Source organism: Falco punctatus, assembly GCF_963210335.1.
Source record: "Falco punctatus genome assembly, chromosome: 9".
NCBI classification, from domain to species: domain Eukaryota; kingdom Metazoa; phylum Chordata; class Aves; order Falconiformes; family Falconidae; genus Falco; species Falco punctatus.
The window spans coordinates 14,951,803-14,975,097 of record NC_137589.1 but is presented as its reverse complement, the minus strand read 5'-3'; the positions used below and the strand labels follow the sequence as shown (position 1 = coordinate 14,975,097).

The following is a 23,295-nucleotide window of genomic DNA, read 5'->3' as shown; positions in this document are numbered from 1 at the left end:
TAAATGTCACGGGTTTGGGGCTTACTGATCGGAGAGTTGGAATAGGAGGATGGTGTCTGAACTGCCAGATGGGTGCCTCTGGTGTCACATCATTCATGTTGACTGCTTAACTGAAGAAAACTTGGCTAATCTCTTAGCAGTTCTGTAAGCCGCCATCTCATTCCTCTGCTAATGGCAGTAGCTTCTTATTCAGGGATTCTGTAGCATGCTTTTATTGTTAAAGCAGGTTGGATTTTTTTTTTTTAGCATAAATCTTACATGTTAAATTCCACGAATTGCTAGTAAAGGAAATAAAGCAGATGAAAACTGGCCTTTGACTAATTAACCTAAATTACAATTAACCTATTGCTTAGGAAAAGAAATGTTTCCTGTAACTGAGTGATCCTACCCTTTTTCTGTAAATTTTACGTTTGATCAAATAGTAAATACTGAGAATAAGAAATACGGTATAAAATAGGAGGTTTCTTGGATGTTTCTACTGACACTCTTGCAAAATCAGCCGCTGCATGAGGAGTCTCATAAAGAACGTTACTAGGTGGTCTTTCTCCTTATTACTACTTCCCTTGGTTCAGTGGTTTTAGGTCTGCTGGTTTTTGAGCTAGTATAGAATGCCCAATATGGGATTTTGAGGCAAGTGGGGAGCTGGGTATCATCACCGAGAATAGGAATAATAATAATAAAGACAGCCTTAAAGTCAGTGTTAGTTTTCTTTTGCAATATTATAGAGAAGGTGATGGGAATGTGAAGTATTCTCAGTTCTTGTTTGGCTGTGGTTTGTGTCTGGAGATCTTGGAATTCAAGCATTTCTTCTCAAACTTCTGGATCCTGAACCTAAAATATCATCTGCGCTTGGGAATACTGCAGGTTTCTTCACTATGCTGTTAGTAGCTGATGGATACGTAGATCACTTACGAGCACTGTAGGTTATGAGGGTATAAATCTGTAAACAATATTACATCTTCTAAATATATTACAGTATATAAACAACTAAAAATAATTTTACTGTTGCTGTACAGGACAGGTAATATATCCCTGCTACATAATATTACAATACTGTAATATGCTTACAGTTCTTCTCTATTAGCACCAGCTGAATTGTTGGCATGCCTACTGCTTAAATTCCCTGTGAACTTACCATATTGTTGCACTTCGTTAACACACTTTAGAATTGGATGTTTTGCACTTTCAATGAAAATTAATTTTTAATACTTTCACATTTATTAACTTCATGTTGTTTCAACAGCCTTGGAAACAACTCAGCGTTTTGTATTTCATAAACATTTTAATAATGGTACATTGATTTTTGTTATTTTTATTAACAAAATGATATGGTGTTTGTGCTGATGATTCCCATATGTGTCTTGAACACAACTCTTATGTAACGGTCCTTTATTTTTCTCTTGGTTATGAGATCTAATTTGATGACAAAGCAAGCTTTCTTCAATACAGTTTAGAACTTCAGCATTTGTATTCTGGAGCTTTAATGATGCAGCTCTAGAAACACAGCATTTAGAATACATATTGTCAATGAACCAATTAAAAACTCTTGTTGTAATAAAAGAATATTATACCACTATGCCTAGGCCCCTAGCCCCAAGTGCTTCTCCAAACGGAAACACTGATGAAAACTGTTTTGTTACTCAAGCGTTGCAGTTGTTCACATCTCCACATGCTTTTCCCATGAAGTGCACAGTACTTAGACTTTTTTTATCTAAGTATTAGAAGTGAAGATAACATAAGAATTCTAGCAGGTGACACATAGTTTTTTATCATGAACAGGAAAGCTGCTGTATGCACATCGACTAGAACAGGTCCAGGCTTTGATTTTTCATGTTTTTGGTTTTGTGGGTTGGTTTTTTTTCTTAACAAAGGTATGTTGCTTCACAGTATGAAATGTTTCCAAAACCTTTATGACTGATTCAGGTTCATTGTAGGGTGTACAGTGTTGGTGTTAGCAGAATGAAGTTGCTTCAGGTATTCTTTTGGCAGTTCTACAATTCATGTTGAATCTCCATCAAATTATTAAAAATGTCCTGGAAGCATTACATTACTGTCCTTTATACGTAATTATTTTTCCTCTGAGAAACAAGTCTACATCTGTGTGAAGAAGTGTCTTAAGAAAAACTCTCTTCTCCAAAGTTGGGTAGTTGCAGGTTGGACTACAAAAGAAGTATCTCTTGTACCGAACTAAGTATTATTTGCCAACAAAATTTTACATATGGTCATATTTTTCTGTTTGCACGTATTTCTGTACTTATGGATGAAATGCCTGCCTTGATGTAATTATATATTAATTTCAGTATTTTTTCTTTGAGAAAGATGGTATTTTTATTTAAGTTGGGGATTTTATACAGACTATGCAGAAAAAAACCAACAATACGCTGTATTAGCAATTATTTTACACCCTCATGCTGTGGTGAATGGTGGTTTTAAAAAGGGGGGGGGGCTGAATTATTTGAAGTCATATTACATACTGTGGAATCCTATTTTACAGTGTTGAAATACGGGGATAGTATAGCTAGCCAAAAGGGAGAAGGGGGAAAAAAAAAAGTTCCAAAATGAAGGTATTGGCAGATAGTACAGATTGATGGTGTGAAATATTGATTATTTTTTCTTTTCCAGAGACAGAAAATGAGAGCTTTCCCATTTAGCCTTTCAGCAAGGCTGTGTCTTCATTTGAAGGCCTGTGAAATGATAGCTTATCCTGTGCCAAGGCAGTGAGATAAGGGGTGTCAGGAATGATCAGAAAATGAAAAAGTTCCGTGGCAGGACTTCCTTTGCCCTGTCCCCCCATCCAAAAAAAAAAAAAAAAAAAAAAAAAAAAAAAAAAAAAAAAAAAAAATAGTGATAGTTTGGAGTCTCTTCAAGCTCATGAGTTGCTAGGAAGATGGGTTATTAAACAGTATGGGCAACACAATCAGAACATGTAACACAGTGTGTCTTATGACATTGGTGTTCATTCTCAGGTATCTAACATGTATGTGCGTGGATGCAAATATTATGTGTACAGTTGTAATCATACACACAAATTCTAGTTACAGCTCTAAGCAGTATTTTAAGTGTAAGATACTAACTGTGTTAAAAGACTTCAAGTTATAAGAGCACAGGTATTCTGTGCAGGTCTTGCTATAAATATTTGTTCTGCATTACTTCAACACAATTGCTACCTTTGTTTCTGGAAGGTGGATAAAAAACCAATGGGGGACATGGTAATCGTGAATGAAATGGTTATAAGTTGCAGTTCTGTCATGGCAATTGCTCATTGTTTTGTCTTGGTCCTCTGACATCATTGTCCTTGTCTTTTTCTTGTCTCTGCTTTCCCATTATGCCATTGGCAAGGAGTTGAGAAGTTAGTCCATTACTTCTGTGATAAAGCGTGGTACAGTACAACTTCAGATTTCTTCCCATCTCCTCCTCACACATTTTTGCTTTTTTTTTTTCCTATGCATGATGCATGTCTACTGGAGATGTGCATGCAATTCTCAAGTTTCTCATTGCTTCACTTCCCTCATTCCTCAAAATACTGCAGGGAGAAAACGCCTTTATTTAATTCTATAGAGGTATTATATAGGGAATTGAGATGGGGATCGAAGTTAGAGATACAGAATAACCAAAGCAAAAGTGGTGATATTGTGATAAATATCACTGTCATGACCACATCGATTTCACTTCTTTATCACTTCCTTATCAGTATAACATACTTGAATCAGTTTTCCAACACAAAGCTAATATGATTTCAGTGGTTTAGTAACAGCATAGTAATGGTAATCCTCTCTGTGGATATGTTGTCATTTTTCTCTGGATGATGCAACAGCCAGTTTTACTTGAGAGAAATAAGAGAAAAGTGTCTTAAGCTAATGTGGTGGGGACTGTAATTTAGTAATTTTGATTGGTGCATCAATACATGCAAGTCTCTGAAGCTCTTGCCAGTGCAGAAGAGTCTGTTTCTTGTGCAAAAAGGAGCATGTGCAGAAAGCATTTTGTCTAATGTACTCTCGGTTTGAGGAGAACTAGTTTTCTGCAGTTACATTGTAGTCAAAATGTTTTAGAGTCCAACTTCACATTTTAGGAGCATCCCAAAGGAATGTGGATGCTTGCTCCCATGGATATTTTTCTTTATGGAAGAAAAATAGAACTGTGGTTAGCATGACAGTCTACACCAAGTCATGGTTTGACCCACCCTGAAGTATTAGCAGAAGTATACTCAAAACAATGCAGGTGTCAAGACTTCCATGAAATGTATTACTATGTCTAGAAGGTGGAATGCTTCTTTATCTTTCTATTCCCCTTCCTTCTTGTGATGGAATTTACCAAATACTAGTTCTTCTCCCGACTGGTGATTTTGACTAATAACAGGGTCATAATGTATTAGGACTTCCCTAGTAAAAGGAAAACTTGTGTATGAGCAAAGATGTAAGCTATGGATGAAGATAACGCAGTTTCCAGTGTTAGATGCCTTGTGAACTGTTGCTTGCGTTTTTCTGCTTGTAGTGTCATCTGACTGTTAATGCATATAGCAAATGGAAGAGATTAAAATCTGGAATTGTGATGATTGGACAGACTTTGACTAAGTAGAAATACAAAATTAGAAAACAGTACAGTACTTAAAACAGCTTGGCAAAAGTGATACCATAGCTGTAGTGTCCTCATAATTCTGAGCATGTAGCTGTTTTCTACCTCTGAATTTCTAACTTTCTGGACGTTAAGCTGCTTAGACCTTTTTAGGGTATGAAGGATAATGAGGAAAATGTATATTTGGCTATTTTGGTATGTAAAAATGCAAAATTGTCTGAGTGGAAAAGCTCAAATATTACCTAGTTTTTGTTAAAAACCCTCAAAATAGGTTATTGGAAGCTTGCTGTTTTGCTCGTTTCAGATGTTTTTGTGTTTAACTCAAATTTCCATACAAATCTAGTTTCTTCTCTAACTTGACAAGTTTTTCATTTTACTGATTAGTATAACTAGGATTATTTGGTATAAAGTTAGGATTTCTAACGCTCAGATGAGATACTTATCTGTGTTTTTGAAGACTGGCATGTAGAGACCCTTTCTAGGTGAGGAGGGAAGTTCCCTGACAGTTATTTTTATGTATTAGAATTTGACATAATATTTTCTGCTATAAATGTACTAATTTTGTGCTTCAGGTAGGATTAGGAAATTTGATTTATTTGTCAAAATATTTGTATGGGAATCAGGTATGCTTTGGTTTCTGAATTCATTTTTAGCAGTTTTGTTTTGCAGGTGAGGTCTCAAGTTAATAAATCATTTTGGCTAACATCTGTCTGTCAGCTTCTAAGCTCAAAGGATAATGTCTTCTGTAACTCATTACATAAACACTGAAAAATGACAAAAATATCTGGAGGATTCATTTCTTTTTAAGCTGTAACTCTCTTAATATATTGAATTATTGTATTTAGTACTTCCTTATTGTAGGATTGCTTGGTTAAGAAGTCTTCACAAAGTTAAACTACTTTCGGTCACATAAGAAATAATGTTTTGATATTCATTTGACACCATTTTAAATTATTTTTTCTTTTGTCTTTTCCTCCTTTCTTTTTCCAAAACAATCGTATTCAGACTACTCAACATATTTGCACTTACCTGTCTATGACTTGCTGATGTCACTGGTCCAGTGTAGATGTTGCCTTTGCTTACAGGTAGAACTCTGGTATATTCTAAAGGGAGAAACTGCTAATAAGTTAAAATTAGACAGAAATACCTAGGTTTCTCAATCTCTCTTTTTTTTTTTTTTTTTTTTTTTTTTTTTTTTAGGAATTTTGAGGATTCCATGTTCAATAGTAATTCTGCTAGGGAAAAATAGAAGGGGAAAAAAAAAAAAAAAGAATCCTGAGACATGCTATTGTCCTGAAAATGTAGCAGGACTTGGGCATGCACAGTTATCATTGCGTTCTTCCTGTTAATTCCAAGAAGAACTAAAAAGACCAGACAAATGAGAAAGCCAATTATTTAGAAATTGTGAATAATTCAAGAGAGCAACTGAAGTAACATTTTTAGTCAAATCTCTTAAAGACAAACATTGGTTATTTTTTTCTGACTGTATTTCACTAGTAAACAAATGTTATATATGCCTGTTTACTATGTACATGCAATCTGTCAATTGGTAAGAATTCAAGTAGTTTAGGGATAAGACTAGCTTGTAATAGTTTGGTTCCTCTCCTTTACGAAGAAAATGAGAAAATCATCCAAACCTGAAACTTGCTAAAACTACGGCTTATTTTAGTAGGTTTGGGGTTTTGCCATGAATTGCACAATCATTAATAATTCTTCTAAAGTCTTCTAAGAATACAAGTTGGAGGTCTAAGATATGTTTGTGGAGCTAGTACACACAATAATCTTCAAAGTCTTTTTGCAGGGAAGAGCAAAGAAAATAGAAGTGACCCAGAAGAGGTACTGGCAGTTCTTTTGTCTGATCCATGCCTGATTAGATTGTACCTTCTGATAAAATGTCAATTCTTCATTAAGTTATCTTTATCCCTCGGTTATCAGTGCAGTAGTATATGAACTTTAGCTTCACGTGTACTCTGTTGTACTCTCTTGCTGGAGATGGCTTCTTTATGAGCCACTTTGAAATCCATTCAAGATAAAAGTTACGTAGGTCTCATCGGTAGCCTATTTACAACACACCTGTATCAAAGTTTCTGACCTCAGTAAGGCAAGGAAAATGCACTGTAAGTTCATGTGGTCCATTAAACTCTCTTCCTACTGTACAGTATGGAACACTGACAAAAATTTGGGATAGCTAACTTGAATATGTGGCAAACAGAAATTCAAAGATGGATACAGCCTGATAGCCATTGCATTTGTTTATTAAGCACTTCAATCAGAATTGATGAGTACTCACATGCCGTTCTTACTGCAGATTTAGGTGAAACCATCAACCATGCCTTTTTCATGTTTCTTTTAAACTAATTATTTTCTTTTTTGTCTTTATGTTGTTGTGTATTTCAGTGCTGGTATACTTTTTTCCATTTGAGTTACAAGTTACATTTGTACGCGTCCCATGAATCATCCTGTTTTGCCAAAGTCAAAGTTTTTATTTAAAAAAAAAAAAACAAACAGATATACAGCCCTTATCAAGCATCCAGTCAGCACACGTTGGATTCAGAACGTTTTCTGGTGTTTTCTTTGCCTAATATATTATTATATTTTCTCTTTAACAGCCTCAAGTACTACAGCCTTCCAGCAGCCTTCCCAGTTCCACAGACCTCGCCCAGGGAAAACTAATAAAAATGCCACATATCGAGGCCCACAGTGAATATCCTAAACATCGTCTGCATGAAAATAGCAATCATCAGAATCAAAATGCTGCAAATGTCTCCCTCACAAATAGCCTGAATGATGTAAACTCTTTAATGAGCATACAGTTAAATGTAAAAGAAGAGAATGCATCATATTTGGAAAATTTGAAAAATAAAAATACTGAAGACCCTGGAGAGGTGGCTAGTAATAAAGAAGGTATATTACCATCTCGTTCCTGTTCTCAGACCTCTACACGAGCTGATGCTAGAGAGGTGCAGACTGAATTAGCTGTGAAAAGTCAACTCTTGTTCACAAACCAGGCTTCTCGGCCAAAGACTTTAAGAATCGCAAAGCCCCCAAATGCTTTAGTGCCTCTTACGATGGCCGTTCTCACACGATCTGCAAATCATTCCACTGCTTCCAAGGAGCGTGAGCTTCTACCATTAAGTAGTTCAACTCTGCTACAGCCAACGTCTGGTCAGGATAACCTAAAGGGTAAACAGAGTCAGAAAGTGTCTAAACTTCGCCCACCGACTATGTCCTTTGTTAAATCTAAGCAAATGAGCAGTCAGAAATCCACACCGATATCTCCAGAGCCCCAGAACACCTCTTTGAAGACTAACATCCCAAAGCCACTGGTACAGAGAAAAGAAAATGTGCAGACACAGAATACCAGTTTGCATTCTGGGGATAGCTTACCCTCTAATCGGCATTCCCGCCTCCCTAAACCAAAGACACATTGAGAACGTACCCACATATCCTTGAATGATGCCATAAATTAAACTACTTCCTGTGTTTTGACTGCCTTTGAGGCTGCTTTATCTGCAGCTTGCAAATCCTGAGTGAATATTAAAAATAGCATTTATCTTCAGTGTTTGCATACTCCATCCTGTTATGTTCTGAGGCTCATGTTACGAGTTGTGCAGTTTTTCTTGAGAGTATTTTATTATAATGTAGGTCTGTCTTAAAGATTGTATTGCCCAGTGATTTTAGTAATCAAGCAAACACTGAAGTCTGTGGTGACCACGAATACCAGAATGCTGCACTGTGTATTTCAGGACAGCAGAAATTATTTCTTACCTCTGTTTGAGTTATTAGACAATGAAATTACTATTTGGTTTAATTTCTTGATTCTGAGTACTCGTTAGGTTAGAGTGGTGGAAAATTAGACTTACTAGCAGATGTTTTATTGGCCATAATTCCTACTCTGTATTCCAGAGGCCTATGCAAAAATCCTTGTATTTATCATTCTCTCAAGACTGACATATTTAATGTTATTTAATCTATTGGGTTGGGTGGGTTGTGTTGTTTTGTTTTGCTGTAGTCTGAAGTTGCTCTATTTTTTGTTTATCCCATTTTCACTGTTCACAGACAATAAGCAGATTTCACAGGGTGAAATGGATCTTCTCTTTTAAACATCATCATTTGCTGAAAGAATGTGGTATGTTTTTATTGTGTTGAATAGACACATTACCGGGTAGATTCTTGAAACGCAGTGCTAGGGATACTTGTGCAAAATTTTCCAATATAGGCTCTTATAAATTGGTAAGTAGGGAGCCTCTGGGAATAAGGGGTCCATGACACCTACGTCAAGGTTGCACAACATGCATTTTAATTAGAATTTTAACTTTTATTGTACTGCTTGTATTTATTGATTTCTGTTTAATATTGAAAGACTCTGAAGTACCTGACGACGTTTTGCACAAAATTTGCCGTGTGTGTAAGGATTTGAAACTATTTTACAGAATAAAACTTGTATCAAAATAGCGACTATTTTTTAAAAACAAGAAAGAATGAATTAGCCCCACTTATTTGCTTTGAGCAATCCTATTATGTCCTAATCCAGAGCTGGTACTCTTAAGAGTTTTTCAGAGATGTGTATTTTGGGTTTGAGTTTTTTGTATTTTTTTTTTTTCAATTTCTAAAGAAGTGCATGATAACTGGGAAGGAGCTTTTTGGGGAAATAAAGCAAAAAAACATTTTTCTGCTTTCTAGGAGAAGTATTTTTTCTGAAAGTGGTCTGGAAATATATGCCCATCGTGGTGCAGCTATATGGGACCATGAGACATGTCCTGTGAGCGAAATATATGCCTATCCAGTGAGGCTTTCCAGAAACTTAATGTTATGTCCCATTTCCTTTTTTTTCCTCTTCTTTCCCATCACTGTCTCTTGGATGTTACAGATTGGGCTGGGTTTTTTTTCTGGATTTGGTTTAGAATCAGCCGCAGAAGGTTGTTACAGTAACTTCACTCAAGATTTGGTCCTGAACAGCATATAATGTCAGTAAAACAAAACATAGTCATAGTTTCTTCTAGGCTTTGGCTATAGGACTTTGGCATATGACAGTATTTTCTTTGAAAGGATTAAAGTGAATAGGTATAGACATTTCATAATTAATTTCAATTTCTGTAATATAAGCCCTTTGACTAGGGCTGTTCTGATGGATACCTTAGTTGGATGGGAGAAGGAAAAAATACAATTCTCTCACCTAAGTTTCTCAGTCCGTAACTAATATCCAATAAAGTTTTTGGATTTGTCACACTGTAAATTTTTTTAACTGACAATGAAATGGAAAAATGAAAAGCTTGGGGGGAAAGTTGGGGGGAGAGGTTCTGTTTCAGAACTGCTTCTGTCAATCTGTAATAAGAGACCTGCAGGACTTCCTGTTAACGGGGGCAAAGACAATGTAAGCAAGAAGTAACAAGAGTGACATTAATTGTTACAGTTGATAAAGGATCAAATAACTGCAATTCAAGATTGCTGTAACAATTATTCTCCAGGAAAAATTCTTTCCTTGAAAAGCATTGAATTAGATGGCCTTCAGTGTAAGCATTTACCTTCCATAAGAAAATAAAACTGACTTTTTGTGTTCCCCAAAACTGGCTCCTGGCAGCTAACTGTGTTTCTCAGGAGTTTAAAAACTGCTAAGGGAATGATCAGATTCCTGTTTTGTGTTCTGGTCCATACAGATTTCTATGTAAGGTGGGGTTTTTAAAGTTTACTTTCCTTGAATAGAAGCTGATTTTATTTCTAGCTGTATATGATTTTGCATTAAAAGGTGACTTTCACTTGATGCTATTTCAACAAGATTTCACTATGAATTCTTTGCTTCTTATTCTGGAGGTATCACCAACCTGATTTAGTAATGTTAAAATTTTTATGTTTACATGTAAAAGTATAGATATCTATCTATCTGCACCCTTACTGAAAATTAAGGAACGAAGCAAGGAGATCATCAGGATTTCATAAAAAAGATAGCTCTTAATGTTGGGTTTTTTTCCGGAAGAACAAAAATTTACTTATTCTGTGGGTGGGGTTTTTTGGTTGGTTTTTTTTTTTTTTTTTTTTTTTCTGTATCAGTGGAGCATGAGTAGATTCTGTTCCTTGTTAGGGCATTTCCCCATTTTATTCTGACAGATTAGTGAGACATTGAACTGTAGACAGCAGGATTTGATGACAGATTCTAGCCTGAATTGTATTTGTATTCAACTATTAACCTTGCATCCCTCTTAAGACAACTACATATTTTGGCTCTTCAGTCTTTACCAGGGAAGGCTCTGTTGCATGTACAGTAAGTCCAGAGTATGAGCAAAGCCTGTCAGTAGATGGGTAACTGGAAGAGAAGTAATGAAGTTTGAAGCTTCACTTCAGTGAGGACGGGCGTTAGAGGGAGATGGATAAGAGGGCGCTGTGTAGAACTTATCGAATGGGATTAAGTAAGTATTTTCAGGTAATTTATCTACCTTACGGAAGGTGCAGATATATCATCAGTACTGGTGCAGATTATTGGCAATTAAAGGATATGATATCTTCAGGGTTTTTTTTTTTAGGTTTCTAAAACTTCTTTTGCCATTTTTTTGTTTTTGATTTTTCATTCTTTTGTGCAATATTCACAAAAGTATTAAACTACTGTTCCGTATGTGTGTACAGAAAAAATTATGCATTTTAACAAGTGAATAAACACAAAAGAAAAAAATGGAATTGCACTTTAAATGAGCGTTATTGCTTGGAGTTGTGCCTAAAATAATCTAGATGCCTCCTGCTGTGTGTGGCTTTTGTTTGAAACTAATTTCCCTGCTAGTGTTGCTGTTTCCAAGGTATCATCACATCACTTTCACAGAATTGATATGCACTCTAGCATGTTTAAAAATATTCATATGATGTACTGAGTTTTTGTTGTGCAATGACTTTAATTTAACTGTGGAATTTTAATACTGATGATGCAGCCAGATTATTACCTTCCCTTTCCCTGAAGCTAGCACTTCCTACTGCCAATCAAGGCCGATGGCAAAACTTCCCTAGGACTAGCATAGCCCTTAATGATGTTCCCAGCATATGTTTTTGTTTAAGAAGTGCAATATTATCTCTTAGACTTTCTTGAAATAATCACAAAGGCCCTGAAATTCCAAACAGGTGCTGAATCTTTTCATAACTTCCAAAAAATGTGGGTTCCTCAACTTAACGTCTCATAGCACTGACACTAGACATAGCAACTAGATTGCATCATACGTCAGTAAAATTCATTTCATCCTCGATCTGAATGCTGATTTATTGTAATGATGCTAGAAAACTGAATACCAGTTGCGTGATTTCCTTTGTTTGCATGTCACAGCCATATGCACATTATAAAGTGTCATACTTGGGTAGGTTGCATGTTTGGGGGGAAATATTTCTGGTTTTGCACAGCACATAATCTTCTTAATATGGACATTTTCTTGCCATACAAATGGAAATTGGTTCTTGAATTGGGCTTCTGTAGCTATTCTCATTATAGTGGCTTCTTCTGAGCAGAGTGGATTTAATAGATGATCCTGGTGGTAGGTCTCAGTATAGTAATCTTACAACTATGCTATCAAGGAAATTCAGTCACTGTTGTGGTAAAGCTGCTCACTGCCTACTTAATTGTAAAAGCACCACAATAAAAACAATATAATTCCAGTGTCAGTGAAATCTTAAAATACAATACTAGCTAAAACAAGAGGTACCTTTACTCTCTGCTTTGCTGTTTTTGTTTTTTTAACCCAGGCCAGAGTAAATACTGTATATTGGAATTTGCTTGTAAATTTGATTAAAAAACTTGTATGTAAAAATTCTTTCCTCAATGTTGCTCTAGTGAATAAAAATAAAAGTCATAATTCTAATAAGTATCCATTTCTCCTGACTGTTCACTTGTATGGTTTTTTTTAATTGTGCAGAATTATAGGACTGTAGACAGGAAATTTTGGGGGAGGGGGAGATTATGCTTATACTTGGAGTGTTTTCTCATGGAATTGTCTTTCTCCACCAGACTTGCAGGCTTTTAGCGTCAGACTTTTTTTTAATAAAAGAAAAAAAGACATAGAGAAGCTAAACATTCTAATGTATTGTTTCCGGAGGAACAAGGACTTATGTGGCTAGTTTTAAAAGGTATGTTATTTCACCTGTAGTGCTCAGCTGAGAAAAGTATTTATAGTTTTCTTATGCAATTAACTAGTTAAAGCTATCACCATAAGAGATTACTTTGAGAAAGTTATTTCCCCACAGGAGTCTAAATCAATAGAACGTATGCATGCATGTAAACGTTCATAAAAACCTCCAGACTGTGTATCAGTATTTTGCTGATGATTTGAATAGTTCCTTATTCTTGAGAGGAAAGGAAATCAGCTCACTAATTCAATCCGGCCTGTTTCGGTAGGTGGAAGTTCAAGTTTGAAATCTCAGTCAAAATTTGGGGACTGGTAAAAGGACAATCCTGGAGTTTGAATTAAGAACATTTAAGAAGTGCTGCAGATGGGTACTTAGAAACGTTAAGGTTTTGTTTTGAGCTTCAAGATAATCTCTGTAGACTTTCACAGGTGTTTGGTTTGTTTTTTTTTTTTTGGGGGGGGGGACTCCTGTGTAGGGTTTCCAAGTTCAAAAGTGTGTTAGGTGCCTTCTTCAACTGAGGCCTCAAAAGGCAGCTACGTATTGTGGATCCTCCTGCCTTGCGGTTTTGCTGGGTGGGTGTGCTCCTTGTTACTTGGTGGACAAGACTGTGTTACAGTCCTACCGTTGTGATCATCAGATGTTAAACAGCTCATGCAATGACCGTGTAGATAGTGTTCCTAAAAGCTGTAATTCACAGCTTCCCTCTCTTCCCTGCCTCCTCCCATCCAGAAGCAAAAGGCCTTGTGGTAGTGATGAGCAATGTTCTGCTTACGGGACTAAGAGCAACAGTCTCCTGATGCTGGAGCAGTTCTGCTGGGAGTGGCATCGGGCAGAACGCTACGTGTGAGGAGAAAGTGTTAGATGTAAGTTTCTGACATTTCCCTCCTTTTGCAATCCAGAATCAATACCCTTGGCATCTTTCCTCGTATACCAATGGTTTATTTTTATGAGCATGGTTGAATGTGGCTGAACCACGAGACTAGTTAATATCAAAGCATATGTAACATCAACGAGATTTATGTGTTGCTGCTTTCCCTATTTATGAATGTTAGTTGCTGTTGTGAATATTAGCTGCTCTTTCAAATAATTGACTTTTAACAGAGAACATAAATTCCAGAGGTCTAAAAATGAGTTACTCAAGTATTTAGTGCTAATCGGTCAATCTGAAAAGTAAGAGGGGGATTTTCTGTTAGGAGTTACAGTTGTTTTCTCTGAAACCACGGGCAGCAAGGGTCCTCAGCTCTAGTACAACACGTGGATAGTTCTGCGTGCTTGCTTGAAGTCCTCACTGAATATAGTGGGAGTTCTTAATATGATGCTTAAGGCAGAAGTAATTGCCTTACATAACAGACCAGAAACTCCGTTTTAAAAATAATTTTAAATTTGGTTATTCCAAAGCAGAGGAAAATCTGAAAACTTCAAAGCTGTTCAAAATGCTCCCTTAAATCACAGGCTCTGAAAATCACTTGAGCTATTGGAAACATTATGTGACAGAGGCTAACTTTTAAAGCCTGTTACAATGCAAGCCTCTGAAATAACCTGAACTAACAGGCATTTAAAAACATTGTAGAGATGGGACACTCCAACAGTTACTTAGGAATTTTTTTTGTGGTGGGTTTTTTTTTTCTTCTCCTAAAATTCCATTAAAAAGCTGCAATTTGGGAGAAACACTTAGATTTCAATGAAGCTTCCCGTTCTGACAGAATATGGTTCTCTTAATACCTCTCCAATGAAAAGAATTGTTTAATTTTATTTTGAAGAGATACATCATTATCTTGCGTGTTACAGTTAAAAAGAGAGGCACCCTTCAAAATCAGCCTGTCTAGATTTCCCTAATTTCTTAATCATCAGCATAGAATAGCTTTTGTGCGCACACAGTGGTAAGTTTAGAGATGGTAAATAACACTAATTTAGCTATATTTGAAGTGTACGCATAGAAAACCTGGGAGCCTTTAAAGACTGGGATCACTTAGTCTGATAGATTTCAGTGCTTGGTTAATATAAAAGTCCAGTGACTACTACAGTTCTTTATCCCATTTTAATTGCTACTCCATTTGACAAACTCTGCTAATTATCCCATGCTGCCTTTAACTTCTGTGCCTAGGTTTCTTCATGTATAAAATGAGAATAATACCAGTGTTTGCAAAGTCAAGACTTGCAAGGATTCTAAGCTGACAGCATGATAAAAATTCCCTGAGGAGATGAATCTTCCCTTTTTTTCTTGGACATAGTATTAATCTGCTTGCATTTGCCTGCTTAGGAGACTTCAAAAGCTTGAGCTATGTACAAAGATCAGTTTTTAAAATAAGATAAAGTTCTTAAAGCAATTTCTTGCAAGGCAAATCTTGTGGACCTTATTGGAACTACATTATTGTTACCAGATCCAGTGAATTGCCATCTTGCTAGAGTTCCACAGCAGTTATTTGCAGGAATTCATTAAGTGTAAATGAGAGGGAACAGTTTCTCTTGTGAGTTACATTGCAGTACAGTGGACAAATTCTCTGAAGACGTGTAAGGAATTTCTCCTGGCAATATGTATCCCAAACAGTACACTGACAGAGTCATGGGGTAGTAGGAACCCATGTCCCCATCGTCCTGGAGGATCCCAAAAGTGTATGTCATGTTTATGCAAAAAGTTGTGAGTTTGTGGGAGGGTGTTTTTTGTTGTGGTGGTGATTGTGTGTTTTTTTGTTGTTGTTGCTTGTTTGTTTTTTTTTTTTAATTCCACTCACCTTTGGCAAAGTGAATTAAGCAAGTAACTTTTGTGTTATTCAGACTACTACAGGCAGCTCTGGTTTCAGTCCTGGTTTATAAACCCCTCTCAAGTTCTGTTCTGTAAAGTGGGTTGGTGCTTTGGGTTTGTTTGTTTGCTTGCTTTTTCTTTTGTACTACAGTGGCAACCTTAGAAGCCCCTAATCACAGGTGAGAGCCTCTTGTGTGAGATGTACCAAACAGTAGTAGCAAAGTAGTTACTGCTGCAAGATGCATAACAGAAGGCTGTCAAGCTGAGTTGATCCTGTCAGGATCTGAACTTATGTTTCTAGAAAGTCTGTGATGTTCAAACCATATGCTTATAAACTGTTGCAGATCTGGTGTTACTGTGCAGGAAAGCTTAATGATGCACAAGCTCTCTGCTAATAATACTCCTGTACATCTTATGCTGGCATTCAATTTCTTAATTCAGAAGAGTTAGTTAAGGTCTATGTGTGTGCATTATATTAACGGCTATTGAAAGCTCTGTGTGTTGTGTAGCATTTCAGGGACATGCAGGGTACTGAAAAAATACTGTGTATTTAGTAGTTTGTATTTATACGTGCAAAATACCTATTTCCTTTAAAATATGCTTCTAATGATGCTTTTTTTTACCTGCTTTGAGGGTGTTGTTTTTCTCAACCAGTTATCTTTGACAGTCATTCTGTTGTGTAATACTGATTTCATACAAACGTATTTCTTTTAAAGTAGAAAAAGGGTCATGGGGGTTATTTTCATGCTGCAGTATTCTGTGTCTTACAGCGATGACACAGAACACTGCATCGCCTCTGTTCTGTATGTTTCCTAGAGTCTTATCCTGCAACGTGATTAGTGTAGGTACAAACTAAAAAATTTGAGGGGGCATGTTAGAAATATACTAATGATCACAGGATAAGTGTTATAGAGGGGCTTTTCAGCTGTTGCTGTAAGAGCATGTGTCTCCATGTTGTGCTAACTGCTCTAAACCGAGTAGCAGTTGCACAGACCTTAGCAAACGTTTTAGTGTCTGCAGGGTAAATATCAAGGTCTAGTAATATGCGCTTTCTTGGTAAAGTACTTGGAGCTTTACTGGCAGAAAAGGACAGGAATTCAGTGTTATTATTTGTTGTAAATGCATAGAAAGCAGGTGGGTAAGAGCAAGCGAGATGACATGCTTATTTTGGGAAAAAAATCCCATGGAAAAATACTTCCATCTACTCCCTTTCCCTCTTCAGATCAGCTTAAAAGAGAATTCATTTTTTTTTCGTCTGTTTCGACAGCGAAAACTGCCGTTCTTGCCCTTCCTGCACCCCGTTACAACGCAGGCAGAGGGCTGGCCTCTCGCTGCTGTGGACGGGAGAGGGCAGTGCAATGCAAGCGGCGGGCAGACGGCGCCCGTGTCACGGGAACTCCCCTCGCCGTTAAAGCTCCTTCCCAGGCATAGGCGGGGCCGTGTCTTTTTGGCTAGCACGGACCGTTTATCTCCACCCGGTCCCGTTTGCTTTGATGGGCCAGCCCCAAACTAAGCAATATTCTTTTCGGAGAGCAGAAGCAACGTTGCTCAGTAGGAAGAAGCAATATCTGTTTGGAGGCGGAGGGGGTAAAACTGATATCGATAACCTTAGCAAAAGAAGCTGTATAACCTGAACCGGAATCACTTCGTTGTTTTTACCTGCTTGGTCTCTGTGACAGGTTTGTCTTGTTTCAGTCGGCTGTATTTATCATTCAGCTCACTGATTGCTCAGGTTGGAAATCTATAAGGGATATGGGAGATAAAGACTAAATGCACAAATGTGTTTGCAACCCCAAGCCCTAGTAGAAATCTTTAACTGCACTTTCAGTGCCTAAACGTGCCCTGAAAAGAAAATCCTTTTTGCCTAGGAAGAGGTGTTTCCCTTCACTATATTGCAACACTTTTTTGTGCTGGTGGTCACTGTTGGAAAATTACTTGAGGAGAATATATGTGTTTTCTTTCCTGTCTCATTGTACATGACATTTACTGTATATAGCACAGATCAAAGAATCAGAAATCACTATCGCTGTTAGGTCCTCAGTTTTCAGTGTGCTTTAAATGAGCCTGATATCTTGAGCATCCTTTCATTACAACTTTTAAAAAAATTACTCACTCCTAAGGTTCCTTGATTTGAGTATGCAGTAGGTAACAGTTCCTCCTCAGACCTTCAGCAATGGAAGCTATCCCTTGTGTTGCCTGCTTATACTACCGTGTTTCATTTCCCAGCACTCTTGGTTGTCTGTTGATTTGTTCAGATTTGCACCTTGATGTGCAGAGGCTATAGCAGTGAGCAGCCCCGCTGCAGTAAGCCTTCCATTCTGCACAGGAGGAGGTTTTTACGTACAAACATGTTTAAGAACTTGGTTTGGTTTGCTTACCATTGAGAATGCACTGGAATCCTATAAGAATATTTAATGTGGAATAAACCCAGGGATAAAAATTAATTGCATTTTATTTTTGTGAAACATGAGGCCTGTTGTGCTCGTGTTAATTTAAAGATAACATTTCTACAAGTAGAGTGAGTATGAATTAAGATTGGAAGAATTGAAGAATTACATGTTACTGCCCTTAATTAAGATAGATACAAGCGAGCATTTTTTCAGGGAATTAAATTAGTGATGTATTAGACCTGGGGCTTTACATTGTGACTTGTTTGTTTGATTTGTAGCTCAGGGAAACCTTGGACTCAACTGTTTTCACTACCAGTTCTGCTCCAGTACACCATGAATGGATTCTTAATGACCCCTTAAATGGAACTGTTTGAAAATTTCCCTTTGAAGTAGCTTGAATCTGTGTTAGCCTGTCTCTGCATTCTCATACAACTTTTGCTTTTTAGTGCTTATTCAGATTTTTTTTTCTTGATCTCTTTTCTGTGAAAAAACAGTATTCTTATTTTGACTGATAGCAAACGAATCACTCATAAATGACAATTTATGTTAATTTTAACAATACACAATCAGGGCTTTATACCTTGGGTGTAAGCTTTATAGAAATGCAACATGGTACGCAGCAAACGGGGTTTCTATTGCTAAATCTGTGTGATCTTCTCAGTGTTTTGCACCATTCCTGAAGAATAATGCATTTTTGCAGACTGAATCCAGCAGAGGGAGTTTTTTGGTCTTTTTTAAAAAAGTAACAATGGCTTCTTCTCCTATGTTCGGCAGATGGTACGATATGAGTTATTGTTGGTACATACCAGAAGCATGAAGAACAGGTGGGCAGTGCTGACTTAACACCATTATAAACGGTTTGACAGTAGCTGTTGCAGGCCTGAAGGAAACTGCATTACTGAAGCTGCGTGAAAAGGCTGTAACATCACATCTTGTAAAATCTCTTGAAGGACTGGCCATGCAATTGCCATGTTTGCTGTGCAGCTGAAGACGGTGCAGACTCACCTGAGATTGCACTAACTTCAAGACCACAAGCAGGACAACTGTGTTGCGAACTATGCCTGTCCCACTCAAATCACAATGTGTGGAAGCTGAAAAAATAAATTGGCTCAGGCCGGTGCTAATTTAGACACCTGTTAACCACATCGTATTCTGGCATATATGTGCCTCATTTCTATTTCCCCTTTCTGCCCTTGCAAAACAGACCATGGACAGCAGGGCAGAGCTCGCAAAAGCAATTCTTCTTTAAAATCTAAAGGAAACACACAGATGTGGAATGTACCTAGCCAAGCTGGAAGATCACTATGTGTATGTATTTTTCTAACAAAAAGGAAAATGAGGCAGTGGAAGAATCATTTTAATATTTTTTTTTCCTCTTGCCTGCTGTATCAGTGATACAGCTCAAAGTGGTACTGGTGCAGGGTCTAGAAGAAATGATTCAGTTCTGTTTGCTGAAGTATTTTGACTCCATTTCCAGAAGACTGTTGCTTCTCTTTTGACATGTCCAGTTCCACTATGGATCTGATCAGTCTTGTCCGAGTTGGGAGAAGAGTGAAACAGCTGGGATTCTGCAGCTCTGCAGACATGACCATACCAGTTTAATCCTTTTCCTGTTTTCCCCCTAGGGTGTTTTTGTACATGTACATAGGCTGTTGCCTGCTTTGGATCTCCACGGTACACCTAGCTGCTTACATATGTGGATTCCTTTTATTTGTAATTTTATATATATATATATATAAAATATATATATGTATATCAGCCTTATAACTTTGAGCATTATGCATCTTTTCCCTTCCTTTTTTTTTTTTTCTTAAGCTATCTGCAGACCATTTGCTTGCCCCAACTTTTCAACTCTGCATCATTTTACCTGCTTTTCCTGTCAGTCTAGATTACATTTGGTCTTGGCGCTTATTCGATTATTGGTAGCTACTTCCTTGTTCCTCCCTTCAATAGTGACCCATGGGCATTACTGAGTTCATCTTTTCCCCAGTTAACTACAGAGGACACAAGCCCTTCAACAGCAGAGTGCAGGCTGATAATGAATTAACCTCTTACTAGTGGAACCAAGGAAATCTCTTTTTGGTCCTGAGACCGCTTCTCAGAGATGTTTGCTTGCTGTCTGAAGCCATATTGTCAGCCACTGCGCTATCAAAGGTATGGGAATAATTCTTCTCAGCTTTGGGGTTTGGGTTGTTTTGTGGAGAAACAAAACACATGCTGTTTGAATTCATTTTAAGTCAGCTATTTGTAAGTCTCTTTAAAGCTGCAGCTTTGATAAGGATTCCACCTCTGTTTTCTTCCTTTAACTTGCCCCATGAAAACATGCATGAGTGCTCGTCACACCTTTAGCACTTGCCTGTGTTGTGACTAAGTGCAGCTGAGCCTGCTGCTGTGGCAGGGAACCTGAGGGAGCTCCGCTGGAAGGGCACAGCCGTGAATCCCATAGCAGCTGGCCCAGCTGCCGATAGCTTTGTGCAGAGCTGTGGCCTTTCTTTTTTCTTTTCTCTTTTTTTGGAAGGTAATGGCCATGGGTCAAACAGGCCATTTCCCAGGATGGTCCATTTATTCAGAAGTGTTTTGGTTGCTTGGTATGTTGGGTACCTTGCGTTCCTCTCGTTTTGGAAGTATGTTTATTCTACCCAAAGGTAATGTGCCTTCCCTACTATGATGGAAGATACATGGATATCTCTGGCCGTTTGCCCGAGTGTTGAATGTCCTGCAGACTTTATTTGCCTGTTCAGCAGTTACTAAGTTGGGTGCAGGGTAGTACTTTGGCTTTCTGTTGGTTCCAATGACCACCCGTCACGACTGACCTGGTGAGTCTCGTGATGCTGACCGTGACCAGCAGCACCAGTGCCAGGGATTACAGGAAACTCCTTCCCACAGCCCGGGGCTGTCTCTTCATTTTATACTTCTGTGACATTTTTGCGATCTGTGGGCTCATCCTTTGCAGAGCTTGTGGCTTTGCCTAAGGCGATCCTGAGACTTCTGTGATCCCTAGGAGCACGTTAGGCCTTGTTAGACTAGAAGGGAACTGCGCATCAAAATGAGGTTGAAACATGCACCAGCACGGCGCTGCCTTCACATCTCTGGAGATTTCTGGAAGGGGAATTGTCACTGCTAAGCATTGGTGGGTGATGGGCCCCAACCACAGTCCTCGTTGGCCTGAGGCCAGCCACCCTGCAGGGAGCCAGGCCGGGCCTGGGGGAGGCAGCCAAGTCTCTCCTGTGCTCTTGCTGCACAGCCTTGGCGGCCATTTTGTGTGTGCGCTGCCGGCCATTTTGTGTGTGCGCCGCCGGCCATTAGAGACACTGCTGTGGGGCAGCCAGGCGGGCCAGGCACTTTGAGGGAGGGACGCAAGATTCTTGGGGCTCTCAAGAGGAGACTTGGGGAAATCCCACCTGTGCTGGAATTCCCACCTGGAAATAAATGGCTGGTGGTGGTCCTGGGGATGCCTGGAAGAGCTGCTTGCAGGTCTGTGGTCTTGAGGTGCACGGTGCTTTTGTGCAGCGTTTTTTTAAGTGAAAATGTACAGTGGAAGCACCTGGTATTGAACCAGGCTAGGACAAACAGATTATTGGAAAGGATTACTGTGTGTGGGCATGATTCATGTAGGGTTTGAAAGGTATGAAAGGTTTCTTGGCTCTTTTAAATGGCTGTTAGTTTCCCCCTCTAAATAATGGGAATGAAAAAAAGAAGTTGCTCAGTTCTGAAAAAGAAAATTCTTTTCTTTTTCTTGTCCTCGTGCCCCAGATGCTCCATGGAAGCCAGTTCAGTTTCCTTTCACTTTCAACAGCATCGATCTTTCTGGTGACACTTGTATTTATTTCACCACCAGCTAAATGGGACCTCATGGACCCTTGAAAAGCTTACCAACATGAGTGCCTTGATCAAAAGATGCTAGTTTTCCCTGTTTGTGTGCCAGCGCTTTGTTTGAGCTAAACAAACTACTGAATGTCAGAGTTACTGGCAGACTTGGAGTTTTTGCTGGCTTATCTCTGGGGATGGAGCTGGAGACAAAACTCTGACCCAGCATCAGTCGCCTGTGCTTTAGTGGTTTTAATTCTGCAAACAAGTGATCTGGTGTATGCAATATAGCTGTTGTTGGGTGTCCTAAACCAGAAGGTGGAACGATTCCTGCCTAATGTGAACATTCAATGGACTTTCACACTGTATTTGTGTAAATGTTTTTGTGTCATGTTATTTGCTCATGCAACGGCCTCATTCTTCCTTCCTTTCCACAAGATTCTGCCACAGAAAATCAAATGCATTTGGTTTCTTGGATACAGTGAACTTGCTCACTACTCTCTGATAGGTTATTACCAAGTTGCGGCTGTTAAAAGTGGTTGCATCCATAAGTTTAGGTAGTTACATGGGCTTTGGTACTAAATGCTTTGCTAAAACCTAAAAAGGTGTTACTTTTGACAATGCTGGTGATACTATAGATGAACAACAAAGATGATTAATGCATCTTTTGTAAACACTATCTGTTACTAATCTCTTCATGCTTCTGCTTCTGGCTGAATATAAAAATTGCCCGCTGAGGTCCGTGCTTCAGTTGGTGCTCCTTTGGGGTCTGATAAGTGTGAGGCTCCTGAGCTAGTGCTCATTATTATTAATTAATGAGCAGCTCTGTTCTTGGCAACCTGAGGCATAGCTTCATGAATCAAATGCTAACTGTGCTGAGATGATCAATGAGGAGAGGGGTCTGCTGCTTTGTAAAACCAGAACCAAAGTTTTATAATAGACCGAATTTTGGGGTTATTTTATTTGTAACTTAATAGCTATATGACCAGCCATAAAAGGTGTCCCAGTAAGATCCATTTTCTCTTGACAACTTTTGCCCTATGATTGTCCTTCACTTCCCATTTGAATGATTGGGAGACAGATGCATGGTTTTTAATTGGTTTTTAATTCTCCTCAGCTCTGGGAGGTGGTGGCTGAACAGGTCTCTAATTTATTTATTGACCTCTGTTCACAGCTCTGAATTATTCTTTTAGCAGCCTTTATTGCTTCTGTCTTTCTTATTGCTTCTGTTCTTCTGTCTTATGCAGGAAGTTGACATGATTTGTTTTTTTGAAAGAATTAATAGAAAACAGCAAGTAAAACACCAACAGAGAGTTTTGAGCTGGTACTCAGCTCAGTTCCCTTCTGCCTTTTTCCAAAAGCCGTACTTCGGAATGAGCATATATTGTGTGAAGAAGCCAAGGTCTAGTCACTTCTGGAGCAGAGAACTGAAGGATCAGATTGTAAATTCAGGCTTACTAAGTGTTTGCTGAAGTTCTTCTACCAGGTATTAATATCCTTCTGATAGACTATAGTGGCTTCTGTACCTGCTGTTTATCATGTTGCAATTCGAGACCCATAAAGCTGCTACCTGAAGCTTGTTTTGAAGGTTTGCAGAACAGTATTTTCTCAACAGAACTGCAGTTGGATTTAAATGGACTGTTCAAAGGGGCTGAGCAGTGCTGGCTTGCTTTTTCAGTCCATATTCTT

At 38.3% G+C, this 23,295-nt stretch overlaps 1 protein-coding gene across 6 annotated transcripts in view; it reads left to right on the top strand.

Annotated features, from left to right (window-relative positions):
• Positions 1–12,407, top strand: part of CCSER2 (coiled-coil serine rich protein 2) — a 115,563-nt gene extending 103,156 nt beyond the window's left edge. For 4 of the 6 annotated variants that reach the window (XM_080402697.1, XM_080402699.1, XM_080402698.1 and 1 more), the window contains exon 10: positions 7,182–12,407. In XM_080402697.1, the coding sequence (XP_080258823.1) occupies positions 7,182–8,003 (822 nt within the window). In that variant the 3' untranslated portion in view covers positions 8,004–12,407. Of the gene's footprint in view, positions 1–3,339; positions 3,380–7,181 lie in introns of all 6 variants that reach the window. The other 2 variants (XM_080402700.1, XM_080402701.1) reach the window with 2 other exon arrangements.
• The last annotated feature ends 10,888 nt before the right edge of the window (positions 12,408–23,295 follow it).